Genomic DNA, 26,734 nt, shown 5'->3' on the forward strand with positions numbered 1-26,734 from the left:
GTTAGGAAACCTTAACATAAACGCCACTGTCTCTGAAACGTTACTCTATTTGTATTGGTGCCTTGCAGCATTGATTAATAGTATTTGATGTTAATGTCTTCTTTTTTTTCCTTTTCTGTTGATTAGCCATTTGAGACCAATGTTTTGCAGTGAGATTGAGACAATACCTTGTTTATGTATTTCTACTTGATGTTTGTGTTGTTGAACTGTTGTCTATAAATGTTCATGGTTTTGATGACACTTACTACCTCAGTAAAGAAAGTAGGATTGGTTTCAGGTTCATCCTCATAGCAGTTGGTTTCTACACAGACACTGAGTAAGAGGGATTCAAAGTGACCCTGTTTGAGTTCCCATGGCAACAATCGGCCACTGAAAAGAGTGTGTAAAACATGCTCGTACAGTACAAGCACTGTAAATTATATACATCTGTGCATCTGTGTGATTTGAATTGTATAGGTGTGCAAAAAGTGTTTACCGCAATCCAAACACACAGACTATCAATGTGTGAAGATTGCCCTCTTTGTCAAAATCTTTCAAGGGAAGTTTATTCAAAACTGGTTCTTGCGTGTCTGCATATATCAATTGCTCAAATAGGATTTGTCAGTGAACATTAACATATAAGGGCTTATAAGCACATACGTATTTTAATGAGGTAAGCATTGAGGCTTGTTTGATTAGTTGTGTAAACATCAAGCAGGGTTTCATAAGCCACCATTAAAAGTGGCACTAACAGCTTTATCAACAATACCTCTGGACTCATTACCATGGTAAATGTGCATGCTGTGTTGTCTCTGCTTTTAAGAATGCCTCTTACCATGCTTTCATATTTTTATTTTGCATTTACCATGGTATACTAGAAAGCTGCTAAAGAACAGGGAGTTTCATCTCTCCAGTATTTTTATTTCACTGCAAACTTATCTTTTCTTAACATACATTTTACACTAACTCTGTTGTTTGTCTTTCTTCCCAGTGCTAATAACAGTGGACATCGGTGACTAGGATTTTCTTATTTATATTTTCAATAGTTACATAGTATTTGTTCATATTATTTCTTCATAATCTGTTTTACTTGATACATTCTCTGATGTCCTCTAATGCTTCAAAAACACAAACGATGAGTTTTAAATGAATAGAGAGCATATAATGGTGCTCCTCTGTGATATTACATTTATAGTAGCTATATGATCCTCCTACATACATCTTTTAATAGGCTAAATCTAAGTGGGTTAGCTCTGATATGATGTCAGTCATAACCTCCAAAGTGGTGCCATTTAAAAACATGCTGCTATTGCTGTTCACTTTATTTCATGTCATGCTGGGAGATGTTATCTGTTTGTGGTAGTGCTTAAGTATAGCACTGAAATTAGTTTTTAAAGATTATTTTAGTTACGTAACACCTGTTTATCTACCGTATTATTATGGCATCAAGTATGATTTTTTTTCATACATTTTTCACTAAATACATTTTGAGTTATTGTACCTCTTTTTACATAGGCTTGTGCTTTGCAAAATTATACAGTGGGGGCAAAAATAAAAGAAAGAAAGAAAGAAAAAATTAAGTAAAATGAAGAAATATTAATGTCAGAAGGTTTTTTTTAACACAAAGTCTTATGCAGATAATAATTTGTAATGAAAACATTTATATATCTATCTCTCTCTCTCTCTCTCTCTCTCTCTCTCTCTTTCCCTATATATATATATATATATATATATATATATATATATATATATATATATATATATATATATATATGACCCGTGCTAGCAAAAGGAGTCGGAATGTGCACGGGATAATTTCGAGCTACAGACAAAACAAGTGAAAATGTTTATTTTTGGTCGAATTTAAGGTTTTCACAAAAATGAGTTTATCCATCATCTAGCGATCCCAATGCTCCAAATAGCAATTAAACATATAAAAGTATCTTTATTTGTAAATTTTCTGAGAGGAGTATCCTTCCTTTGTCCATGAGAAATGCTGTTTCTCTCTAGAGAGTACTCTCGTGTTGCGTAAGTTTAGCTTACGCTACGGGAAAACTCCTTTTCTCAAGAATACTGAAGCAAGAAAATTATCCTTAATTTTCCAGAATGTAAAACGCATTTGCTGCAGCAGGCAGACATAGGCGAGACAGCTCGCGCGCCTATTGGCTGCTCTGCAGCAACTGCTGCAACCTATCAGTGCGTCTTGGCATGACTCCAGCGCCAATGGGAAGCCTTCCCGCGCTACGTCATGACAGAATGGGTATGGCCTTGAGCCTATAAATACCCGACGCACGGGTTGCACAATGATTTCGTCTCCTTCAGCGAGTGACTTCACTTCGCTGGATCTCTGGGAAGAAGCCGTGCCGTAGAAAAGCCTTCAGCGGGACGAGCTTGAGATTTGAGGATGCCGGCCGGATTGCCGCCTTCGCTCGCCGTACCTGCTGCGCTATCTGGCGCCCATATCCTTTTTCCACTGCTCCGTGTGTGTTCGCCGCTGCGACACACGCGTTTCCTAAAAGAGCAAAGGCATTTTTAAATGCCAACCATGTCCTGCGTCTCATGCAGAGCCGTTCTCAGCGACGGGGACCGCCATGTGCTGTGCGCTTCCTGCCTGGGAAAGGATCACGCGGACCACGCGCTCGCTGATGGCGGCTGCCAGGAATGCTAATCCCTGCCTCTCTCGACCCTGCGGGCTCGACAGGCCTTGTTCGCGTTAAGTCTGCTTCCCCCATGCCTTCTGTTGGGCCGCTCTGTAAAAAGCGCCGCTCTCAAAGGCCACCAGAACCTTGGGTGAAGGAGAACTCGCCGGCGGAGTCCCCCGTCTCTTTCCTCGACGGCCAGCGCCCCGCTGCGGTCGAGATGACAGAACGGGAGGTTATGGAGGAGGACAGCTGCTCTCTCCTGGCGTCCGGGAGCAAGGAATGGTCGGGCTCTATCCCTGACCCCACCCCGTCGACACAGGAGTCCAGCGTGAGGGCCTCGGTCGACGCTGAGCTTCTCCGCCTTCTCTCGAAGGCCGTCGAAGACCTCGGCCTTGACTGGACCACGCCCCAGGAGCCTGCGCCCAACAGGTTGGACGGTTGCTTCCTGACAGGACGCCGCTCTGCACCTGTTTCTAGGCCCGCTCCCTTCCTCCCGAGCTTCACGATGAGCTCTCCAAATCGTGGGGAGCCCCGTACTCGGCCAGGCTGTTCCACGCTCTCTGCGGTCGACAGCGCAAGAGACAAGGGATATCTCTCTGTTCCTCCGGTTGAGGAAGCAGTAGCAGCGCACTTGTGTCCGCCCTCCGCTGGATGGCGTGCCAAGTCAACTCTGCCCACCAAAGCCTGCCGGACCACGTCAGCCTTGATCGGTCGCGCCTACGCTGCCGCCGGTCAAGCCGCATCTGCACTGCACGCCATGGCGGTTTGGCAGATCCACCAGGCCAACCTCCTCCGCTCTCTGGACGAGGCTGGACCAACTAAGGAGTGTGTGACGGATTTGAGGAGTGCGACGGACTTGGTACTCAGAGCTACTAAGGCCGCCGCCCAGGCCATTGGCCGCAACATGGCTTCCTTAACCGTCACAGAGCATCACTTGTGGCTTACCCTGTCCGACATGTCAGAGTCCGACCGTGCCACCTTCCTCGACGCTCCTATCTCTCCGACTGGTCTCTTCGGTCCCTCAGTTAAAGGCTTCGTGGAGCGTTATTCGGAGGTGCAGAAAAAATCTCAGGCTATGAGACATTTTCTGCCGCGCCGTTCCAGTTCTGCAGCAGGCCGTGCTAAGAGACAACCGCCTGCTCGAAGAACGGCCCCCCCACCGCCTCCCGCCCCGCAACAGCACCAGGCCCGGGATGCACGCCAGTGCTCGCGCTCGTCGAGCCGCCGCAGACCGCCACCTGCCCGGGGACCTAGACCCAGGCTCGCGCTCAGTTTCGAGCCTCCCAAGTCTTCCTAGCCATCCTAGGAAAGCGCCGATGGTTAAGTCCCGCTGCGGCCGGACCACCGTCGACATCAGTGCGAACCGCTCTCGCAGTTCCCTCAACAGAGGCGACTCAAAGAGTGTACTTAGCAGCCAATGAGCCGGTTCCAAAACTCGCTCGCCTGCACACAAACGCCGTTTTTACGGCGACCCACATAAATCTCAAAAAGAGCATTATGTCTGGTCATATTCCGGCTCAGGCCGAAGGTGTTTTGAATGTAGCAAAGGTGCCCGCTGCCCAGTGCCCACCCATGCACATAAACACTACCCTCTCTGTGTGTCACACTCATCCAGGGTCGAATACAATAAAGCTGGCTCAGGCCGCTCGACCACTGAGTGTAGGAAAAGTGCCCACTGCCCAATGTTCACCCCTACACACAAGCACTACCCATGCAGTGTCTCACACCACCACAGGGTTCATATCAGTCAAACCGGCTCACGCCGTTCATGTTTTAAGTGTAGGAAATGTGTTCGCTCTACAGCGCTCACCCCTGCCCGTGAAAACGACTGTATCTGCGCTACGCACACACATATCGCCCCAGCGTATGAACCCAGCATGAGCTGGCAGTGCTTTAAGTGCAGATCACGTGTCTGCCTCTCAGCACACACACTTTGTGAAAAACTCTCTGCGCCCCGCGCCGCGAGCTCACACAGCTGTGCCTGTAATGCAGCATCTCCCCATTCATACGACCGGGGTGCTAGCTACAGAGCCACCACACAAAACACTGTCTGCCCCATTCAAAACGAACATGATGGTTTGGCCTCCATTTCATCATGGTTTGGCCTCCAGGTCCCTGAATGTGAGCGACCGGAACCCAGACCGGAACCCAGACCCAGATTCTACCCCTGTCAATTCACGCGAAAGCATGGGAATTAATACCAGGAGTTTCAGAATGGGTACTAAAGACAGTGAAACAGGGCTACTCGCTGCAATTCGCTCGCAGACCACCGCGCTTCACAGCTAGGGTCGAAACATCGGTGAATCAAGAAGTAGCACACCTACTTCGCGCCGAGATAGCGAATTTGCTGAGAAAAGGGGCAGTGGAACACGTTCCATTAGCCCAGAGCGAGTCAGGGTTTTACAGACGTTATTTCTTGGTACCAAAGAAAGACTGCGGACTCCGCCCTATATTAGATCTCAGACGTTTGAACAAAGCGCTGATGATACGCTCGTTCAAAATGATCACAACCAGACAAATCCTCGCTCAAATTCAACCGGGGGACTGGTTTATATCAGTGGATCTGAAAGACCCAAATAGCAGTGGATCTGTCAGATCCAAATAGCAGCCCGTCACAGGCAATTCTTGAGATTCGCCTTCGAGGGCCAGGCTTATCAGTACACCGTCCTTCCCTTCGGCCTGTCTTTAGCACCTCATACATTTACGAAGTGCATGGACACGGCGCTCGCGCCCCTCAGATGACGGGGCGTGAGAGTCCTGAATTATCTGGACGACTGGCTAATTTTAGCCCAGTCAAAGGAGGAACTGGTGTTACACAAGACATTACTGCTGGCCCATCTGGATCAGCTGGGTCTCAGAGTCAACTGGGCAAAGAGCGTTCTATCCCCCAGTCAGGAAATATCCTTTCTGGGGATAGAGTTGGACTCAAGGTCTATGACGGCGCGCCTGACGCGGGAACACGCGGCGGCAATTCAGCGCTTTGCAGCAACATTCGCCGTAGGGAAGAATCTTCCCCTCAGAATGTTTCAGAGGATGATGGGTCTCATGGCCTCAGCCTCGACGGTGCTGCGGCTGGGTCTGCTACACATGCGCCCTTTTCAGCTGTGGCTGAGACGGCGCGTACCAGCAAAAGCGTGGAAGACAGGTTCGCTTCGTCTCACGACAAATCAGACATGCGTTGCAGCTCTGAAACCGTGGATGAAAGCCGGCTGGTACCAGACCGGTGTGAACTTAGGCGCCGCCTCAAAAATCAAAGTCATCTCGACAGACGCCTCCAACACGGGTTGGGGCACCCTGTACGAAGGGAGACCTTCCATGGGCCTGTGGTCAGATGCAGAAAAGCGTCTACACATAAACTGTCTAGAGATGAAAGCGGTCGAAAACGCCCTTCAGTTCTTTCTCCCTGTATTAAAGAACCACCACGTTCTGGTCAGAACAGACAACACCTCGGTGGTGTCTTATATAAATCGCCAGGGCGGCCTCAAGTCCCGGAGCCTTCTTGCATTAGCAAGACGCCTCCTCATATGGGGCCAGCACAACCTGCGCTCGCTGAGAGCGGCGCATGTGCCGGGCGTCCTGAACGTGGGCCCAGATATGCTATCCAGGGCCAAGCTCTCCCCAGGGGAGTGGGCTCTGCATCCCATGACGGTGCAAAATATTTTCTGACATTTTCGGCAAAGCAGAGGTAGACCTGGTCGCGTCACAGACCAACGCTCACTGCCCAATGTTCTTTTCAAAAGAAAGGGACGCGCTGGCCCAAAACTGGCCCAAGCGCCCTCTCTATGCGTTTCCCCTGGTCGCCTTGTTGCCTCAGGTAATCAAGCGAATCAGGGAAACCAAATGCTCGATACTCCTGATAGCCCCGCTATGGGAGAATCAAGTATGGTTCCCAGAACTGATGGAACTGGGGAACACAGCTCCATGGCCAATTCCGCTGAGGAAGGACCTGCTGTCCCAGGCCCAGGGTGCAGCTTGGCACCCGTACCCCGAGCTGAGGGCCCTACATGTGTGGGCGATCAACCATTTCACCTCCCAGAGGGAGTGCTGAACACGATCACGCGGGCTAGAGCTCCGTCTACTAGACGGCTCTATGCGTCCAAATGGTCAGTGTTCGCTGAATGGTGTTCAGCTCATGACTTTAACCCGCTAAGTGGTGAGGTAGCGGCGGTGCTTTCTTTCCTGCAAGAGCTGCTGGACAACGGGAGAAACCCCATCCACGCTCAAGGTGTATGTGGCGGCTATAGCGGCTTTCGCGAAGCCCGCGAACGGCCAGTCACTGGGAAAGAACGACCTCATAATCCGTTTCCTCATGGGTGCTAGGAGGCTTAACCCTCGACCACCCTCGGTTCCAGCGTGGGACCTTTCCATGGTCCTCGAGGCCATGAAAGGTAGACCATTCAAACCATTACATGTGGTGGAACTAAAGTACCTGTCCTTCAAAACTGCTTTTCTACTGGCGCTGGCCTCAGTAAAGCAAGTGGGCGACCTGCACGTGCTCTCAGTGAGCGCTACGTGCTTGGAATTTGGGCCTAACGACTCTAAAGTTATCCTCAAACCAAGGCATGGTTACGTCCCAAAGGTGCTTGCGACTCCATTCAGAGCGCAAGTCATTTCCCTTTCGGCACTCCCTGCGTCCGACAGGGAGGCTGGGGTTAACCTCCTTTGCCCAGTGAGGGCTTTAAGGATTTATGTGCAACGCTCTGCCGCCTATAGGCAAACAGAGCAGCTTTTCGTTTCGTTCGATATGAGCCCCGGGCACACTGCCCTTGGTAATCTAAACTTACGCAACACGAGAGTACTCTCGTAAGAGAACGGAGTCATGCCAAGACGCACTGATAGGTTGCAGCAGTTGCTGCAGAGCAGCCAATAGGCGCGCGAGCTGTCTCGCCTATGTCTGCCTGCTGCAGCAAATGCGTTTAACATTCTGGAAAATTAAATATAATTTTTTTGCTTCAGTATTCTCGAGAAAAGGAGTTTTCCCGTAGCGTAAGCTAAACTTACGCAACACTCGTTCCCTCTCTAGAGAGAACCGAGGTTACGTTAGTAACCGAGTGTCGTTTTCTCTGCTCGCTTCTCGGCGATTGGTGCTTCCCCTCAGCACAAGTTTGGTATCTTTTTAAAGTGCAGCATTTCAAATTTGTGAATATTCATAGCGAATTCTTGATGGCATGAGTCTGAACCAATGAAATGTGATTTTCAAACTCATGCTAATGTAAACAAAACGATCTTACTCATGCTGACTGACACTTCCAAAGCATGCAAAGACGCCTCAGACAGCGTGTGATCCCGATATATACACATACAGAATTACAGTATTTCAAATTATCAGTCTTGGCGAGTATTCACGCAAACATTGTCTGTTATGTCTTTTTTTTTGGTCAACTGTTGGGGGAAAAACATCTGATGTGTAACATTATATTATATCCATGCGGTACAGTAGGTCTTAATATAGGCTATAGGCTGCCTGTCTAATTAATGTAATCAAACAATCGTGGTATCATGGGAAAAAAAATTTGAATATATATTTTTCCTATAGATATTAGGTTTTGACTTTTTAAGGTATTTTTTATTTTTATTAAGGGATTTTAAGGTATGGTTGCTATGCTAGGTGATTTTGTTTTGGAATCTTCAGAAAACGTTAAAGGGATACTCCACTTTTTTCGGAAATATGCTCATTTTACATCTCCCCCAGAGTTAAACAGATGAGTTTTACCGTTTTAGAATCCATTCAGCCGAACTCCGGGTCTGACGGTACCACTTTTAGCATAGCTTAGCACAGATCATTGATTCTGATTAGTCCAGTAGCATTTCTTTCAAAATGACCAAAGAGTTTCAATATTTTTCCTATTTAAAACTTGACTCTTCTGTAGTTAAACCGTGTACTAAGATCGACGGAAAATGAAAAGTTGCGATTTTCTAAGCCTATATGGCTAGGAACTACTCTCATTCCAGCGTAATAATCAAGGAACTGTGTGGCTGTACCATGGGTGAAGCAGGCGTAATGATATGACGCAGCGCCTGAAAATAGTCCCCAGCTCGGTAACTTCTTCCAACGTGACCGGGACTAAGTTTGTCTAACCTATTAGACCTATTTTCAGGCGCTGCGTCATATCATTACGCCTGCTGCACTCATGGTACAGCCGCACAGTTCCTTGATTATTACGCTGGAATGAGAGTAGTTCCTAGTCATATAGGCTTAGAAAATCGCAACTTTTCATTTTCCGTCGATCTTAGTACACGGTTTAACTACAGAAGAGTCAAGTTTTAAATAGGAAAAATATTGAAACTCTTTGGTCATTTTGAAAGAAATGCTACTGGACTAATCAGAATCAATGATCTGTGCTAAGCTATGCTAAAAGTGGTACCGTCAGACCCGGAGTTCGGCTGAATGGATTCTAAAACGGTAAAACTCATCTGTTTAACTCTGGGGGAGATGTAAAATGAGCTTATTTCCGAAAAAAGTGGAGTATCCCTTTAACTCAATTTTTCTCAAAATTGACTTTGCTGACTCTATCAACTTCAAACAGGTGTAGCTTAGTCATTTTTTGCCTGATTCCAACAAATCATACATCATTTTGTTTAATAGAGAATGTGAAAATAACAATAAATCATCTTTTAAAATTTGCTCATTGCGACTCATTTGCCAGCACAGGTCTCACACACACACACACACACACACACACACACACACACACACACACACACACACACACACACACACACACACACACACACACACACACACACACACATGTTCTTTCTTTTCTTTTCCCCCTTTTTTTTTATGTAACCTGGAGCAGTTAGTCACAGATCTTTGCACTCCACTGTATATCAGCTGCTTTTGCCAGGAATCTCAAACAAGCTGAATGTCTACTGGTATATCAAAACAAGGAGACTGCATGGATCCAAGCTGGCCTTGACATCCCTGCATGCATATGCCTTAAAATGTGTGAAAGATGATTAACAGTGTCATTTAATAAATGCACAGTCCAGTGCTCGCGGTCATCATCTATTATTATGTCCTGAAGCTCTGCCTTCCTCTTTCCTTCAGTTCTATCTCTCCATGTCACTGTTTCTTTTCTCCTGTTATGTTGGTTGTATGGAAAGCAGCTTCGTTGATGGCCAACATGACCCCTCCCCTCCCCGTCCCTCCCGTCTCTATTGTGTTTCCTGCCACAGGAGTCCTCTTACCCCTCTACCTGGCATAGAACCCTTCTGGGACCAGGAAAGGTCCCAGGAAAGCCAGGAAAGGAGCAGCTACAGGCCTCCGCCTTCCAGTCCTCTGTGAGTGCCTGCACCTTGTTCAGCAGTGTGCACTGCCTTATGTCGCATGCGTCCCATGTGCGCTGCTGGGCACGGTTGTTTTGGCAGGCTGTGAACCCATGCGCTACACACACAGGAGACCCACAAAACTTAGGAATTTGTTGCCTTTTGGCCCGACTCACACATTTACTCTTAGCCCTGTGAAATGAAAGGTGCTTTTTGGTTGTTTCCAACTTGATTTCTGTTTTAGTGTGTATAATGTTTGTATAAACGCATTTACATTTATACACTTATAATTGGAGCCTAGCAGGCAAATGTGCCAGATGTTTTCAAATCAGATATGTAAAACATGTTTGTGGTTTACTTTTAAATTATTATTTTGAGGTGAAACTTGTCCTCTAGGTGGAGTAAGTGGTTATGAATTACAAAAATAATTTCTCGGAGTGGAGTTTGCATAGTTTAACTAATGTAAAAGTACTAGGAATAGTTACATTACATTACTACCATTTCACTTCTATCACACAGTCACATGTACTGTATAATTACTTGTGTATAAAACAAGTATAGCTAATGTATAGTTAATCTCGACTGTTGTTTATAATTGTTTATATCATATTATTTATATTATAGTTTATATATTATTTATATCATATAGACCTTATGTGCCAGAGAAACGAGGGCGCCGCCATCTTTAGAATATTGTCTTGTAACTTCCGTTTTTGCGGTCGCTCTGTGGCGCTTCTGTCCAGGAGTAATTAGCTTTTGAAGTGGATTTACTTAATGTAAAGTTAACGAAAGTTATCATGAGGACTGTAATGTTTAAAGCAGATGACTAAACAAATGTCAGTTGACCGGGAAGATTTTAAAACGAGCCGTACATTAATAAACACGCAAAATCGCTGTGAAAATACAGACCGGAAGTCAAAAGACAACGAGCGCAGCGCTGAAAAGGGGCGTGGCTACATAAGGTCTATAGCATTAAAATTGTTTATATCATCGCAAAATGTAACTATCACCCAGCTCTTTAAATAAAGATGGATATAGAATGTCCAACTTTATCCGCATATACAGTATACTCATGTAGGGCGATACTATAGCTTATCTCAACTGCTTGATTGCTTGTGTCATGGCAAAATGTAAACTATCTAATCGCCCAGCTCTAATCTGCTAAATGCAACTATAGGCCCTGTTTACATCTGGTATTAAGATATGTTTTGGTCAGTCGGATCCAAAGTCCCATCCGCTAAATTCATGTATATTAGTGATTGTTATTGTCACATAGCACTCTCATTTGATTGGGTGGACCAGCCATCACTCTGAGTGGGCCTAATGTAGTCTCGCCACTGGTTCGAACACATTCGACCACATGAGCGTCTACACCATGAAAGCAATCTGGACGAATGCATTTTTGACAACCTCTGGAAGTTCTCAAAAGTGGACAAGCTCAAAATGTTTTAGACCCCATTTACATTTTTATATTTAGCATCATCCACTTGTGATCTGATTGACGAAAAAGCTTCTTAAAACCAGGTGTAAACAGGGCCTAAAATGCATGAAAATATTAAGATATAATTAACATTATTATTTTATGTAAAGCTGGATTGAAACAATGCATATTCTGAAAAGCGCTATATAAATACAATTGAAAAAAATTGAAGAAAAAATAAGTTTCATATATGCTCTATATAGTCTATATACTACACTTTGGGAAAACCTGTAAAACTTGGTCCTGAGTCCTGTGAATTTTACCAACAACCTACTAGGCTTCCATTATGTGCATTTACCTTCAACATTGTTTGATAGAACCAAACATGCAGTCTATAGATTTTAGGTTGAAAATAACCTGGAGTGTACATTTAATTTGATTAAAGCATCGGTTTTAATGTGTCCTGTAGAGGGCGACACAGCACTTTTAATTTGATGATGCAGTGCATTAAGAGCTGTGGAATCCTCTACACAGACCTCGGTCAAGTTGGTTTTGAAAGCTTTTCATAACACTCTCTTTTATACATAATTGAGCAAGCACTTTAAATTATTTAGCTTTTTATTGAAGTTTCTTACAAATATTTTACACACAATCATCTCTGAATCAAACTTAATACAGCTCCCCAAAGTCAAGTCACTCATTACATGGCTATCTATCTATCTATCTATCTATCTATCTATCTATCTATCTATCTATCTATCTATCTATCTATCTATCTATCTATTTAAGCAACTTTTATGATTCCACACATTTGAAATTGACAGTATAGTTTAGTTTAAATAACAGTGCACACATGAAGACAACAGGCCGCCAAGGGGTGGCTTGCACTTTATTTCATGTGTCTTATTCACCTCATAATGTTTGTTTCAGATTTCTTCCTCCCAAGCATCTGAGCCACTGCCTGTATGTCAACACACCCTTGCACACCAGAGGTTAACGTGCAGCAACTGGTGTTCCAGTGTTAAAATTGCTTTTTGTTTGTTAATTATTGTTTTGTTAGTGGATTTAACTTATATAAATGGTAAACATTGCACTATCTTGGTATATTGTGAAGCATATGCACTTTGTGTGGTTATTTGGAATTGCTTTTACAGTCAATGGTAGTAGTAGAATGAGCTTTTAATGAGATATTCTGTGCCAAACACAGTATGACCTGTGGTATTGTAATGTCTGACAATCATTCTTGAATGCTCAGCTAAATTAGTCCAGAAAGATTGTGAATGGTGTGACCTAATATAGCAACTATATGAAATTCCCATGTACAGTAGAATCTGAATTGAGTCTCAATTTGAAGATTGTTTTAACTCATTATGAAGTTCCAGGAGAAATTTGCATGGAAGGCAAAGTAAAGACAGACGGTTCATTTTGTTTGCCTCTCTATAAGGTTTGATACCATCTTTCTGTCAGCGATATGATGTCTTTATCTTTCATCACAACATTTAGCAGGACAACAACTTGAATTGATCAGCTGATAAGGATAATTACAGTTAAAACGCATTGAATCTCTGATGTTTTATCAATGTTTTTATCCAAAACATGTTTACTCTTGCTAAATTAAAGCAAAGCCTTGTTGATAAGCAAGTCAATATCTAATCAGATCTGTCTGTGTGTTTAGATTTTATTTTTATTTTCTTAACAGACATATTGTATAATGCCTTTAAACATTTGTGAGAACAATGTTGAAAAGTGTGGACTTTCGTTTACCGAAGAGTGTGTATTGTGTGTTCCCTCTGCTTGGCTTGGGAAAAGCCTGCTTAATAGTGCACTGTATTGTTGCTTGGAGCAAGCATAACGTCATTGCACCTGAATGGTGGTCATCAATAGGCAGTTGCCATGGAAACCAAGCTCCGTCACCGCAGCCATTACAAGTGAAAGTGAATGCTGTAATGATTCAGCAAAAACAAAGCTTCAGCCATTACATGTACATTTGTTACTGAATAAAGTATTATGTCTCTAACATTTCCTGATTTGCTCTCCTCTTTTCTGGACTATGCTTGTTATTTCTCGTTGTTTGGTCGCATGGATACTCTCAGTTTAATGTCTTTGAAAATGTCACCTTCTATGATTAATATTTATTTTGATAGCCTATATTTTGTCTACAACACACACACACAAACACTATACTTAATTTTTGAGGAAACAATAGTGTTAAAACTGAATTAGTTCAAACAGTGGTGACTGGAGAGTATAAGGGCTTAACAAGGATGAGTTATGACAAGATATATCCAGAAAAAAAGAGTGAAAATTACAACTATAACACATATTTATCTCATATAGAGCACACAATGGCTTTATTTTGAATTAAACTTTATTTCTCTGATGGTTGTCAGGGTGCAACTTTCTGGGGCCTAGAATTACAATGTAAATCTTTTCAAGACCATTGTCCAAGATATCATTTCATCATCTAATTTGAAGATAACTAATTGTTTCTATGTATATGTAAGGTAACATAAAGATGCCTTGAAAAGATAAACTTGTATGTAGTCTAAATCAAAGGTCACGTTTAGCTCCCATGATTGTGACCTTAAAGTAAACCAACCACTTCAATGATCATTTTGATTAATGCTGACATTCTAAGACCCAAAAGCAGAAAGTTACACAGAGGCCAACAGGTTATCTAAAACATTTTTTAAATGTCAGAATAGTTACGGAAACAGTTTGTTGTGTTATTATCAATGATATCAATCATTGAAATTCAATTAAATAAGCAAATGTGTATGTATATGCACTGTTGGATTTTATTGTTCACTTCAGGCTTACCTGATGCCCACAACTCCCAAAGCGACAACAGGTAAGCCTGAAGTGTACTATAAAATAACGTAGCCTAATGGTGGACCATGTGCTAGAAATCACAAGGTTGGACCCCAATTGTGACCTTAAGCATCATATCTTAGGTCAATCCAGTGTGTCCCTGTAAAAGTTTATTGTAATTTGTGTCTAAATACCACATTTATAATTGAACTATTAAACTAGGTGTTTGCATTTTATTTTATGCATAAGTTTTGTTTATGAGGTACCTTGGATGCATCTGAGAGGAATCTTTCACACTGTGTGTTGGTCTAATTTGGTGTATTGCAAGTATGTTTGAATCACAGCTATTTCTCCCCATCGGATAACAGATGAGGCCTTTTGGATGAGTGATGAAACATCATCAAAAAGTCCAGTTGTCTTTGACGTATTTATATCCGAAACTACAGTGACCATAACTCATCATTTGTTCTTCTTTCTTTTTCTTTCCCATTGTTATAGGTCATCTTCTGGAAAGATAAGTCCAGAAAGCGTCCACTCCATAGGACCTCCTTCAGAGACTTCAGAGGATGGGTTACGAGCAAAGAAGTTTCCTCAAAGTCCTGCCAAGGAGAAGGAGCTGTCCTTATACAAGAAGACCAAGAGAGCAATAATTAGCAAGAAATACAGCGTCTCTAAGCATGAGGCGGAGGCTACCACACCAATTGAATTGATCAGTCGTGGGCCAGATGGGCGCTTTGTCATGGATCCCACAGATATGGAAACTCCGGTTAAGGCACGGCGCATTGAGGGCTTCCCCTTTGTGGAGGAATCTGACCTGTACCCTGAATTTAGACAGTCAGATGAAGAGAATGACGATCCGGGGCCCATGCCACCTATGATGGCTACCCTTAGACCCCATCAGATCTCCCCCATTTCTTCTAGCCAGGAGTCTTACTTGCAGCCCCCAGCCTACAGTCCCCGCTTCCAGAGGCCCATGGAAGGCATGACTATCATGGAGACCAGTCGACTCCAGGCTACAGGGCAGATCCGTGGTGCTCCTCACTTCCGAGCCTTTTCCCATGGTCAGTTCTACAGCTATTTGGGAAGTCCAGGGGAACCTGAGCCTCCGCCCCCCTTCTACATGCCGGACACCAGCCCTCTCAGCTCAGTAATGTCTTCTCCTCCTTACCACCTGGAGGGACCTTTTGGCCATCCCACCATCCCGGAGGAAATCGGTGAGGGAGAGATTCAGCATTATGCAGTCTCTGGCTACACCCTTCCCTTGGCACATCCCTCCACCTCGCGCTCTCCAGACATCTGGCAAAGACCCGATTTCACCTTTGCCACAATTGAGGGTCCTCACTTTATTTTTCCACCCCCACACCCTTTGCATCTTCATCCGGAACCTCCCCTTCCTCCCCCTCTTGTTCTTCCACCTAGTGCTCTCCAACCCTCCACCCTTCAAGTATCTCCTTACCCTGGTATCCTGCAGCTGGAGGCTCCAAAGTGCCGCCCCGGCAAGTCTCCCAGCAAGGTCAAGCCTCAGGGCCTTCCAGCCAAGCGTTTACCTATGCAAGAGGCACAGAGTCTAGGGCAGCTAAGACACACAAGCCACGGTATGGGTGTACCGGTATTGCCTTACCCTGACCCAGTGTCTCACATGGTTGGCCCAAGCTCGTTCGGAAGCCTGGACACCCGATGGTACGAGCTTACACCCAGGCTTAGCCCCAGGCAGCCCCGTAGGATGGAACCCAGCATGGTTGTTCTCCAACCATCCCGCCTCTCACCTCTAACTCAGAGCCCTATTAGCTCTCATGAAGGCTCACCGGAGATTGTAGTGCGACCAAGGCCCCGTCCCAGTGTCATCCAACCCCCAATCCCTCCTGAGATGTCTGAGATCACCCTTCAACCTCCGTCTTCAGCTAGCTTCTCTAGGAGGTCCTCGCCCTCCTCCTCTCCTGCTCAAGGCCAAGGTAGCCGAAGGGCAAGTCCCAGCTACCGATCCCACATGGCATTTGCCACCTCAGCGGCAAGCTATCCGTCACAGTCCCCTTCACCTCCTGTAGAAAGCAGCAACATTTTTGGGCAGATGCCAACCCATAGGAGGACTGAGGAGGAGATCCTTCCATCAGAACCCTCTCCACCCCAGTTATCAGCTTCAGGGTAGGTGCACTAGGCCTGTAGTGTGTGGATCGATAAATCATGTACCATCTGGCCTAAGTGTAACATCTAGGACCTTTCAGGGGTCTCAGTGCAGAAGTAACCACACTTTTAATTTTAATCTAAAGCTACAGTTTGCTCACATGGGCAAAATTATGTTTCCTGCTTGCCTTAAGCTTGTTTTTTAGGAATGTTAGAACTCATGCTTTCATAGTTACACTGCCCCAGATGCCTTGCATTATTCAAAACCATTCAAAACCATTTTCTACATAGACAAGTTGTGCTATAGTTTTCTATGTAATGCTGCTTTTCATGTCAGACATCCAATTTCATTCATAAGGTCTGTGAAGCACTTTAAAGCACTTGTCTTAAAACCAAAGTGAGCGACTAACCAAAGTGGTTGTGGGGTAACAGATTCCAAGTCAAGACTTGATGAATTATTTGCTTCACAGACATGGTGACAGACCTTTTAGGGCTACGTGGCTGGAGAGGTTCTATTTTAAGTCTATTTAAAATGCAATAACGAAGCCCCTAAAAAGCCTGGAATCAGAGGGACACAACTACAGGATCTCAGCCTTTCCATTCACTGTCATGCTTTACCCTGCCTTTCACCCAACAGGAGGAACCCCACATGTGCAATAAAATTGACCAATCCCAGTCCAAATGAAGCCCACTGTTTTGACTAACTCCAGGCTTTTTAGGATGACTCTCAGAATGTATGATGTGGAGGCTGAGGTTGGTGTGTCCAGCACAACAGGGCTCTTCTCCTGTTCCAAAGTAACCTGACCGCATGGTTGCCTTTTCCACACTCCCCCTCTCTCCCACCTCCTGTCACCCAGGTAACCCCAGCTCTAACTGCCAAGGGGAGGCTTGTTGGGCGAATCGTGTTGCAGGGACTGTCTGCTCTCATCTGTTGCAATGTTGTCATCATCTTAAATAGGGCATTTGGTCATTCTTGATGGCTCCTCGAGTCTTACCTGCTTTGTTTTTGATTGATCTCAGCTATCTGGGCAGCGTTGTTGTGACCAGGTCCTCTACACCGCAATAGGTAAGGGTTGGATCCATGTCTGAAAGGGGGGGGCAGCAGGTGGGGCTTTTATTCGCCTCGTCCTTTAAAGGGGAATACAAGTCTTTGGGTCTTGCTTTTGTTTTGTTTATTACCTAGTTTATTGTTTTGTTTTGTTTTTTATATTTATTTTCAAATAGCCACACATTTTAGTTCTGCAGTCTTGAAGCCTATATGCATTCTTGTCTTAGTATGCATATGTACGTTTCCCAGTTATTGATTAGGAAACCCAGCACATACCATTTGGTCAACACAACCTCATGCTTGAGACGCAATAAAAATTAAATATCAAAAGCAGAGCTTGAATTTCGATTTTGTGAGAAGCTGCCATTTAAAAAGTCTGCATGGTTTGAGATTCATGGTAACCTTCAAGGTATGATTTCTGTTTATAAAATAAATGTGCCTTTAAAAAAAAAGGTTTATAGTAAATGACAGTACAAACACTACTTGCAGTGGCTGGGAATTTTAGATCAACCTGGATAAAAGTGACCAGTCGTTAGGGACCGTCTCAAGCAAGAGTTGCATGTTATACTTCATTTCAGGTAGGTGCATTTTATTGCTTGAAACAAATTCAATTGATTTAAAACCCATTAGCCTTGTACAGACACCTTGTATGATTAAATGCACAAAAAAAATTCGAATCATGATTGATCTAGTGTACACGCAGTGTATGGATATGCATAAAACTGCACTTGTTTTGTGTAAGTTTGGACTGCAGAACACATTTCACAATCATGTGAAGCAAGTTTTCTTCCAAAACAGTTTCTGCACTTCCTTTACAATGGGGAAAGTACTATTGGCACCAGAAAATGCTCCTTTTTAAGTTGTGGCTTTCACCCAATGAAGTGCTTTTCCAGAGTATTCCCCTTTAAAGTTCTGTTCCATGTGCAAAATGCCATGCATGCCATTGCTAAATATTGCTCTTCAGTTGAAAAACCAACAAATATCTGATTAAATTCTTGTTACATTTGTTGTCCAAGTGCTTTGTTTTATTTTTCATTATGTGACTGTTCCCAAGTAGCCATTTTCCCCTCCCGCCATCTCTCCCCCTGTCAGCATGGTGAAGCCCATTGTAGACAGTATTCATGTCTATGAGCACATTTCTGACAATGCTTTGTCGCTGAGCTGTGTTTTTCCCCCACTACTAATGGCCTTTAATTTCTCTCGGCAGCCTCAGCAGAAGGACGGTCCCTCTATAATGCTATTTCTGTTATTTTATTGTGCCTCGTGAGAGCTGTGTGTACGAGTGTGTCTGTGTGGGGCAGAGTATGCGGGCTGCCAGTTTAAGTGCCTCCTTACTATATTTGGATGGGAAGACTGTATAAACCTAACTGTCTGAGAATGGATTTATAAAGCTTTTTGTATCTAAATGTTTCTTTTGATTTTTTTTTAAAGTTCTTTACCACTATACAGTATTATTCTAATATGTATTTAAGTATGCTAATCCATTGGAATTACCCCAATCTATGTCATGATTTCTCAAAATTTCTCTTTAAACAGATACATACATTATGTTGCCATATTGAGGTACTGTATTCATTTTAAAACAAATTTAATTTCCTAATAATATATGATAAAATATTTATGTTTTGCCTTCCTGTTGCTTGACTAAGTTTTTTGTTTAAATGTTGATTTGATCTCAAATTGCTGAAAATTTGCCATACAAAAGAGTTACAAATGTAATTTTGGGCAGGAAATACATGGAAATCTCTTAAGTATACCCCTCTTTCCACTCAAATAAATGTTTTGCATCATACTTATCATGCTAAACTGGACCAAGCCTGGTCTTGATCATTTGAGTGCAAGAGATTCATGGGTAATCTGAGTGAGGCCATGTGGTCACTACTATGACCAGTTGAATATACATGGAGAGCCACCGCACTACCCGTCCCTTGTGTGATGGCTTTGCCTTTCTTTGCTCTCTGTTCAGAAAACGTCGAGGTGCACCAAGTGGCTCTGCAGGGTCTGAGAGGATAGAAGCACTGAGATATCAACGAGTGAAAAAAGTCAAGAAAGTCGGCATCAACAATAACAACTCCAAGACCAGACGAAAGACGGGTGAGGAACAAGTCAAAAGCTACTGTAATTCATATACTATAAGCCAGTTGTACAAAATATAATGTGCCTTTTCTCATAAACATAATATATGTTTCAAAACCTAGTTAGTTAACTCAAATGGAACATCGTAAGTGACTGATTTGGGTCGCTTGGGTCCTTTTGTCGCCTATGATGCTTTAAAATGATGTCAACCCAGATTTGACTTTGTTATCAAGTAGTGGCAGCAAACAATCATATTCCCCGCAGCCAGAAAATACATGTTTGTCGTAATTGCAAGTGAATGAAATGTGAGCTGTATTTTCTTCAACTTTGCATTATGTTGTTCATGAATAATGGTATGTGATGCAACCTGTCCATGTAGGCATCTGCCTGTTTTTGCTTCTACTGTACCAAGTGACAGATGAATTTGCCGCAAAATATTATAGATTAGACACATAGCCTTTAATAATTGATATTACTTGATATGTATTTTGATATTATTAGTCTGTACACTACTGTTCAAAAGTTTGGGGTCAGTAAGATTTTTTTTAAAGAAATTATTAATACTCACTATTCAATAAGGATCAATTAAATTGATTAAAGATAACAGTAAAGGCATTTATAATGTTACAAAATAATTATATTTCAATTGTTTTTTTTCTTTTGAACTTTCCATTTATCAAAGAATCCTGAAAAAAGTATTACATTATTACAAAAATCAAAATTATGTGACATTGAAGACTGGAGTAGTGGCTGTTCAAAAATTCAGCTTTAGCATCACAGAAATAATTACATATTAAAATAGAAAACAGCTTTTTTAAATTGTAATAATATTTCACAATATTAATGTTTATACTGAATTTTACTATTTAATAAATGCAGCCTTGGTGAGCATAAGAAACCTTTGTTCATTATCTTAATACTTCCACTAAGAAAAATACTAAACTGAAATCCTCTGGTCATTTTTACTACAGTCTATAACCATGATGCAAGCTGGCACCAGTTGCATTTGTATAAAACAGGAGTGAGCAAGAAGTGAAGACATGACATGAGACATGAAAGTAGCATAGGTTTCAGTTACCAGATGAACTGTCTGATTTACATCGGTGCCATGAGCTAAAATTTTAGAGCATATATATGACCTCTAGATGTCGCTATGACCAGTCAGAGAGACCCATAATATTTTGTTATCCCCTCTCCTCACTTTCAGCACATCTGTCCTCATGTGCTCATCTGTCTTGCTCTCAATACAGGTGTGACCCCCTCTCAGACCCAGCAGCCCCACACCTCTCAGGTCCTCCAGCCAGAAGAAGCTCTCTACCTCCGCAAGAAGAAGAAAAAGTTGACTCGCCAGGACCCGTACGCCCGCTTCTCCGCTCTGCTGTACCGTCGCCCGCCCCGCGAAGACCAGAAAGCCATTTTGGCTAGTATGGACACAGCAGACCCAGACCACGCCACTCTCCTCTGAAGTCCCAGAGATTACAGGCCACACTCTCCCCAAACTCTGAGCTCCTTCCACCTTCGCTCAGCCAGCCAACGTCTTCACGTCCACACCGACTCCAATGGTTTACTCCTCTTCTCTGTTCCGTTACACTTAATGTATCACAAGAAAATGCTTGTGTTCCAAGGTTTTGCTCCAGTTCATTTACCTCAAATTCAGAAAGATCGATCATATGCTTCATCCTGTCTTTGGGATTTAGTGACTCTTATCAGACGATGAGACAGATAAGAGGACAGCTGTCAAGCTTCTATTTTATTCTGCCAATAGTCTCAACCATATCTTGCAATAGACCACAGGGTTCTCACAGGTATAGCTGAAAATCACCACAAACTCAGAGCTGCTATACTGACAAACACAGTAGTAATTGGCAATCAGAATATTATTGTATTTTCAAATGTCATTTCACAGTGCAAATTTAGAAATGTAAGTGAAATGTACACTACTGTTCAAAAGTTTGGGGTTTTTGAAAAAAAAATTCTTATATGTTCACCAAGGCTGCATTTATTTGATCACAAATATAGTAAAAACAGCACTATTGTGAAATATTATTACATTTTAAAATAAATGTATTTTTTTTTATATTTTATATATGTCATTTATTTCTGTGATGGCAAAGCTGAATTTTCAGCATCAATACGCCAGTCTTCAGTGTCACACGTTCCTTCAGAAATCATTCTAATATGCTGATTTGCTGTTCAAAAAACATTTCTTAATATTATCAATGTTAAAAACAGTTGTGCTGTTTAATATATTTGTGGAAACCGTGAAACAGTTTTTCAGGATTCTTTGATAAATAGTAAGTTCAAAAGAACAGCATTTATTTTGTAACTTTATAAATATCTTTACAGTCACCTTTGATCAATGTAATGCATCCTTAATTAAAGCATTAATTTCTTTAAAAAAATGTTTTAAAAAAACTCTTACTGACCCTAAACCTTTGAACTGTAGTATATTAGCAAAAGTAATGTTTCAAATTTTTAAGGCATCATGGCGATGGAATTAGACATACAGGATTATGTGTGCATTTAGGATGTTGTTAGTGTCTCTACTCACATACTAACACTAATAATCCATATTTGAGGAGAAAATGGAAATACTCTTTTACAAAGCACAACATCTGTTAAAGCCACAGTACAGGCAGTATAGGCTTGGATTGCAACGGCAATTACTAAGGGAACATTTTATTCCAATGCAATTTTTGATAAACATGTGTACTTACAGAAGCTGCTACATCCTTCTACTTTTTTTGAACACGAACTTGAAGCACTGAAGCAAAACCTTGGTGACTACTGTGAGTGACATTTTTAGTTTACACCAACCTCACTTCTCTTGGTTACCAAGCTATATTTGGAAAGTACTATAGTAATGCCAAAAATACTACAGCTTCCTTAATCAATAAGACTATAAAGTGTACTGTACTGTGAGGAGGATAGGATTTTGTGCCATAATATACTATAGTATTTTTGTCATCAATATGCGATGCCCCCTTACATTAAAAAAGGCATTGGTCAGCCTTAATAGGGCTCCTAAATGCTTGTTCCTTCTGTGTTTGTTAGGGTTTTTTCTGTTTAAATGACAAAAAAAAAGAGAGAAAAGAAATCTACTGCCTTTGTAGGCCATTATCGAGCCTTTTTTTTTTTTTTTTTTTTTTGGTAAAACCAGAAATGGCAACCCAGCGCCTGTCTCTCTCCTCTTTGAAGATCCTTTGGGATGAGAGGGCTATTCCCAGCGGCCAAAGGTTTTTATTGTGTTTCTATCATCCAACGGTGCTTCTTTTCTACAGAAAGACATGTATTTTCACTGTCTGAACAGACATACCTGGGCAAATGTAAATTTTAGTGTGCTAGCCATTGTCAAAGGGGGATGTAATGGCCGTCAGACGAGAGGTGGCATGTTCTGTGTCTTATCATTTGTACAGAGGTGCAGTCAGCTTGTACATTTGAAAAATGTCTAAAAATGCATCAAATGGCTGAGCATTGTACTGTTTCTTCAGCCTGGGAAAGATTTTAAATCGAAAAGCAAGTGAAGGCTAACCCTTGACCTCCAGATCGCAGGTTTAAGGGGTTATGGGGACGTGGTTCATAGCTAAGCCCCTCCCAATGGCCAATCACCACATTATAGGCATTTTAACAGCCTACGTAAGGTGCTATCAAAAGTCTTCTGACTGAACTCTGTTAATATTATATCATTAATGTGATCTTCCATCAGACAATGGCTGCTGCTTTTAAGTGTGGTCACATTAACGAAGTTTCGACACAGTTTCATGAGCATAAAAAGGTCTATTATCAATAGTGTAGTAACAGTAGTCACTTTTAACCACACTCACATTTGATGTTACTCTGCAAATTTGTGCAGGGCAAAACGCAGTCATTTCAATGGGAATCTGCTCGATAGGGAATTACGTTTAAGGGTAAAAGATTTCCCCACAACAAGTTTCACAATGGGTTTAAATTGGTTACTCGGATTTGGCGTGTTGCCCAAAAGAAAGCTGCTGGGTTTGAAAGTTACTTCTGTGTAAGATGTGCTTCATTCATCACTACACTATAGACAATGGAACTTTTTTGTTTGTGTGAAATTTCGCTAATGTCACGCACCTTATCTCCTGAACACCTCAGTATTTGATGTTTTAGGATTTTAACACCATCCTGCATCTGTCTGATAAGCCTTCAAGTGCGGTCACATTTACTGTTGTTTGTAGAATTTTCGCATTCGAAATAGGAATCCGTGCAATTTGTAATTTCAAAGTGGCGGCGAATGATTTCCTCATGCAAATTTTGCAATGGGTTCAAGTTGGTCATCGGACAATGGCCCTTTTTGCTTGTGAAATTTCGCCCAAATTTTGCTAATGTGAGCGTACTTTTCCGCTGTGCTGTTTTGAGGGTCATCAATGATATTGACATTCTTACTTGACTACCATCGGAGCGTTAAAACTTCAGCGAGCGTCAGTCTACAGTTTTGAGAGCTGTGGAGCGTACATATTGATTGGTAAAGGGAAGCAATGTTGTAGCCGCAGCTGCCATATTGTGAAGATTTAATTTCATTTGTCGGGATGTAACGTTAGCTTACACATGACAGACCAGTGCATCAAGCGCTCATTTGCACCTTTTCGCCATCAAAAAAGGTCGACCTTTGTGGAAGATGTAGATTTGGATCAGGGGATTGATTGTCGAAGAGAACACCATTTTAAGCTTTTAGCGATTCGGAGCTCGACACGTTTTACTTAACGTCGTGCCGTGAGACCTGCTCAGATTGCCGAACCTGGACTGAGCCGTCTCATTTGTGCGTTGTGTGAATGGCTTTATATTTTGAGCAAAGACTTGATTGTTCATACTTGTAATTGTTGTTTTATTTGTAAATCAAGTAACTAGATGAGACCTACTTGCTAAAGTTAGGTATTCTATTCTAAAGTTAGATGTGTGTCACAAGACACTGTTATAGGTAGATAGAGGTGACTGATCATCTCGTTCAGTTGGGAGATGTGCTTATCTAAGTATTTTTGATCCATTTCACTGGGCAATTGTCAAATATGGTGCTTTCTAAAATATATACAACTATTTAATTACATAAATATTGTGTTCCTTTTTTTATTTAAAGCCTTCATACAAAAGAATTATATCGAAATGAATATCCAAAAAGCTAGGAATGTACTGTAATATGACAAAAAAAAAAAAAACTGTATATAATATAATAGCATATATTGCACAATGTATTATAAAATTTTAGTAATTTTGAATAAATTGGCCAATATATGCACGCAACAGAATATATTGATATAAAACACATTGTCATATTTTGGATTCCGTTTCTAATGTTACTTTTTCATGAGGATTGGAATGCATGAGAGCATTTTTGAGCCAAAATAGCTATTTAAGTGGTGTAAATGTTTCGGTCCACCTGCATTCACTCTCACATTGGATTTGCAACTTATTTTGTCGGTTTCTAATGATGAAAGTTGTCTATGTTTAAACCTGAAAGGATACCAGTCTAGCTCAAATTCTGTTTTGCAGGAGACTTCTGCTACTGTAGCATCAATCGTTGAACAGATTGGCTAACTCTAGTGTGGCCAGATAAATGAGCTGTTTGGGGATTTTGAGAGATAATTAATGCTAACTTGATTTGACTCATGGGCGATATACAATGAGATTCATTGTAACAGACTCTTGAGCTTGATGAAATGAACCTTTATCTTTTTAGTAGCATTATAGTCGTGGTAGAGATTCATTCAAGCATTAGTTGGATTATTTATTACACTGTACTGACTTTATATGCCATTTATATCTACACAAAGATAAAAACATTCTATTACTTTTGACAACACATCTCAAGCTTAGCATTTTTCCATTCCAGATCATTTTCTGAGGTGCATAATTTTTTAATAAAAACATCTTAGCAAATCTCTGTTCCTTTGTTTTGATTGCGAATAAATCATGTCATTTTTTAGCAGCATTTTTCAATTTGCATCTTCTAGTGTTTTATTTTATTTTTTTATGACACATTCTTTCTAATGTTTACATCACATTTATGTTCCGAGCAGACACTTGCTTACCAAAGCAACTTACAAGAACGTGCACATTTTGCGGGAATGGCATATTACTTCATCTTGAATGATGCGTTACACAGTGGCAAACCGGTTTTAGCTGGTCTGTTGATTGTTTGGTTGCAGATGTTTGGATGCTGATTTATGCCACCATTGGTTCGTACTTTCGCTGTTTGCTTCCAGACGGAGTAAGACAGCTAAAATGTTTGGGATGGAAATTATGTTTAGAGATGTGTAGAGAAGTTTTTTAAGTCTAACCCTGTTTTATTAGATATACATGTTTACATAATTAGTATTTCTTACCTTTTTAGCATGATTTTGGGATTTTGCTGAATGTTACTAAGCCAATGATTTATAATGAGTGCAACAAGATATCTTATTTATTAACTAATTGTACAATGATATATCATTATTTGATTATTATAATTATTATATTTATTATTTCAGTAATTTGATAGCTCACTAGAAAGGGAGAATGCAGAAAAAAACGTAGGATACACTTAAAGATACATAATTCTCTCATCATTTACTCACCTTCATGTCGTTTCAAACCAGTATACCACACAATGAAAGTCAAAACAATATTGGGCCCCATCAACTTTCATTGTAAAAGCACTGAGACATTTTTATTTATTTTTATATCTTCTTTTGCGTTCCACAGAACAAAGAAAATCATACAGGTTTGGAGCAACATGAGGCTATGCAAATGATGACAGAATTTTCATTTTTTGGGTAAACTGTCCCTGTAACCTTGCCACTTAACAGAGGTTATGGCATTACCATAAAAAAAATTAAAAATAAACATTTTTCTTCATCGGCCTAAATGAAATAGTAACATGTTTGATAGTTTGTTGAATAGAGCAAAGACATTAAAAATTCACATGCACATATGTGACACAAACACAATGCATTGCGCACCCCTTTAACAAAAAATTGAAATAGTCTGAGCAGGTGAAATTCAGAATGCTTTAACCCTTAAAATGACCCTAACTGTGTGTTTATTCATTTCCTTTTGTTTTTAATCATGACAGTTGCAGATATTATGTACCCATGTACAAATGTAGAACACTTTTCCTATTGTTGACGCCACTAATGAGTTAACAGACTAACCTATAAGTTAACCTCTCAAAAGATGACCTCTTATAGTATATCAGGGATACAAAAAGCATATGAATTACCATGCTGCTCATCGTTTTGGTACACAGTCTCAGATTGAGAGGGAGAAAGCATGGAGTCAGCACAATGTAGAGGATGAGAGAGTGTGGCGGTCATGTCCTCACATGGCACTTAGTGCACCATGAGCCTGCAGGAAACACATAGGGTTTATCAGGAC

At 41.7% G+C, this 26,734-nt stretch overlaps 1 protein-coding gene across 1 annotated transcript in view; it reads left to right on the forward strand.

Moving 5' to 3' along the window:
• Nucleotides 1-20,934, forward strand: part of igsf9bb (immunoglobulin superfamily, member 9Bb) — a 119,944-nt gene extending 99,010 nt beyond the window's left edge. The window contains exons 18-20 of the mRNA XM_084388116.1: nt 14,620-16,263; nt 19,257-19,384; nt 20,617-20,934. Of these exons, the coding sequence (XP_084244242.1) occupies nt 14,620-16,263; nt 19,257-19,384; nt 20,617-20,831 (1,987 nt within the window). The 3' untranslated portion in view covers nt 20,832-20,934. The remainder of the gene's footprint in view (nt 1-14,619; nt 16,264-19,256; nt 19,385-20,616) is intronic.
• The last annotated feature ends 5,800 nt before the right edge of the window (nt 20,935-26,734 follow it).

This window comes from Rutilus rutilus, assembly GCF_951802725.1.
Source record: "Rutilus rutilus genome assembly, chromosome: 18".
NCBI lineage: Eukaryota > Metazoa > Chordata > Actinopteri > Cypriniformes > Leuciscidae > Rutilus > Rutilus rutilus.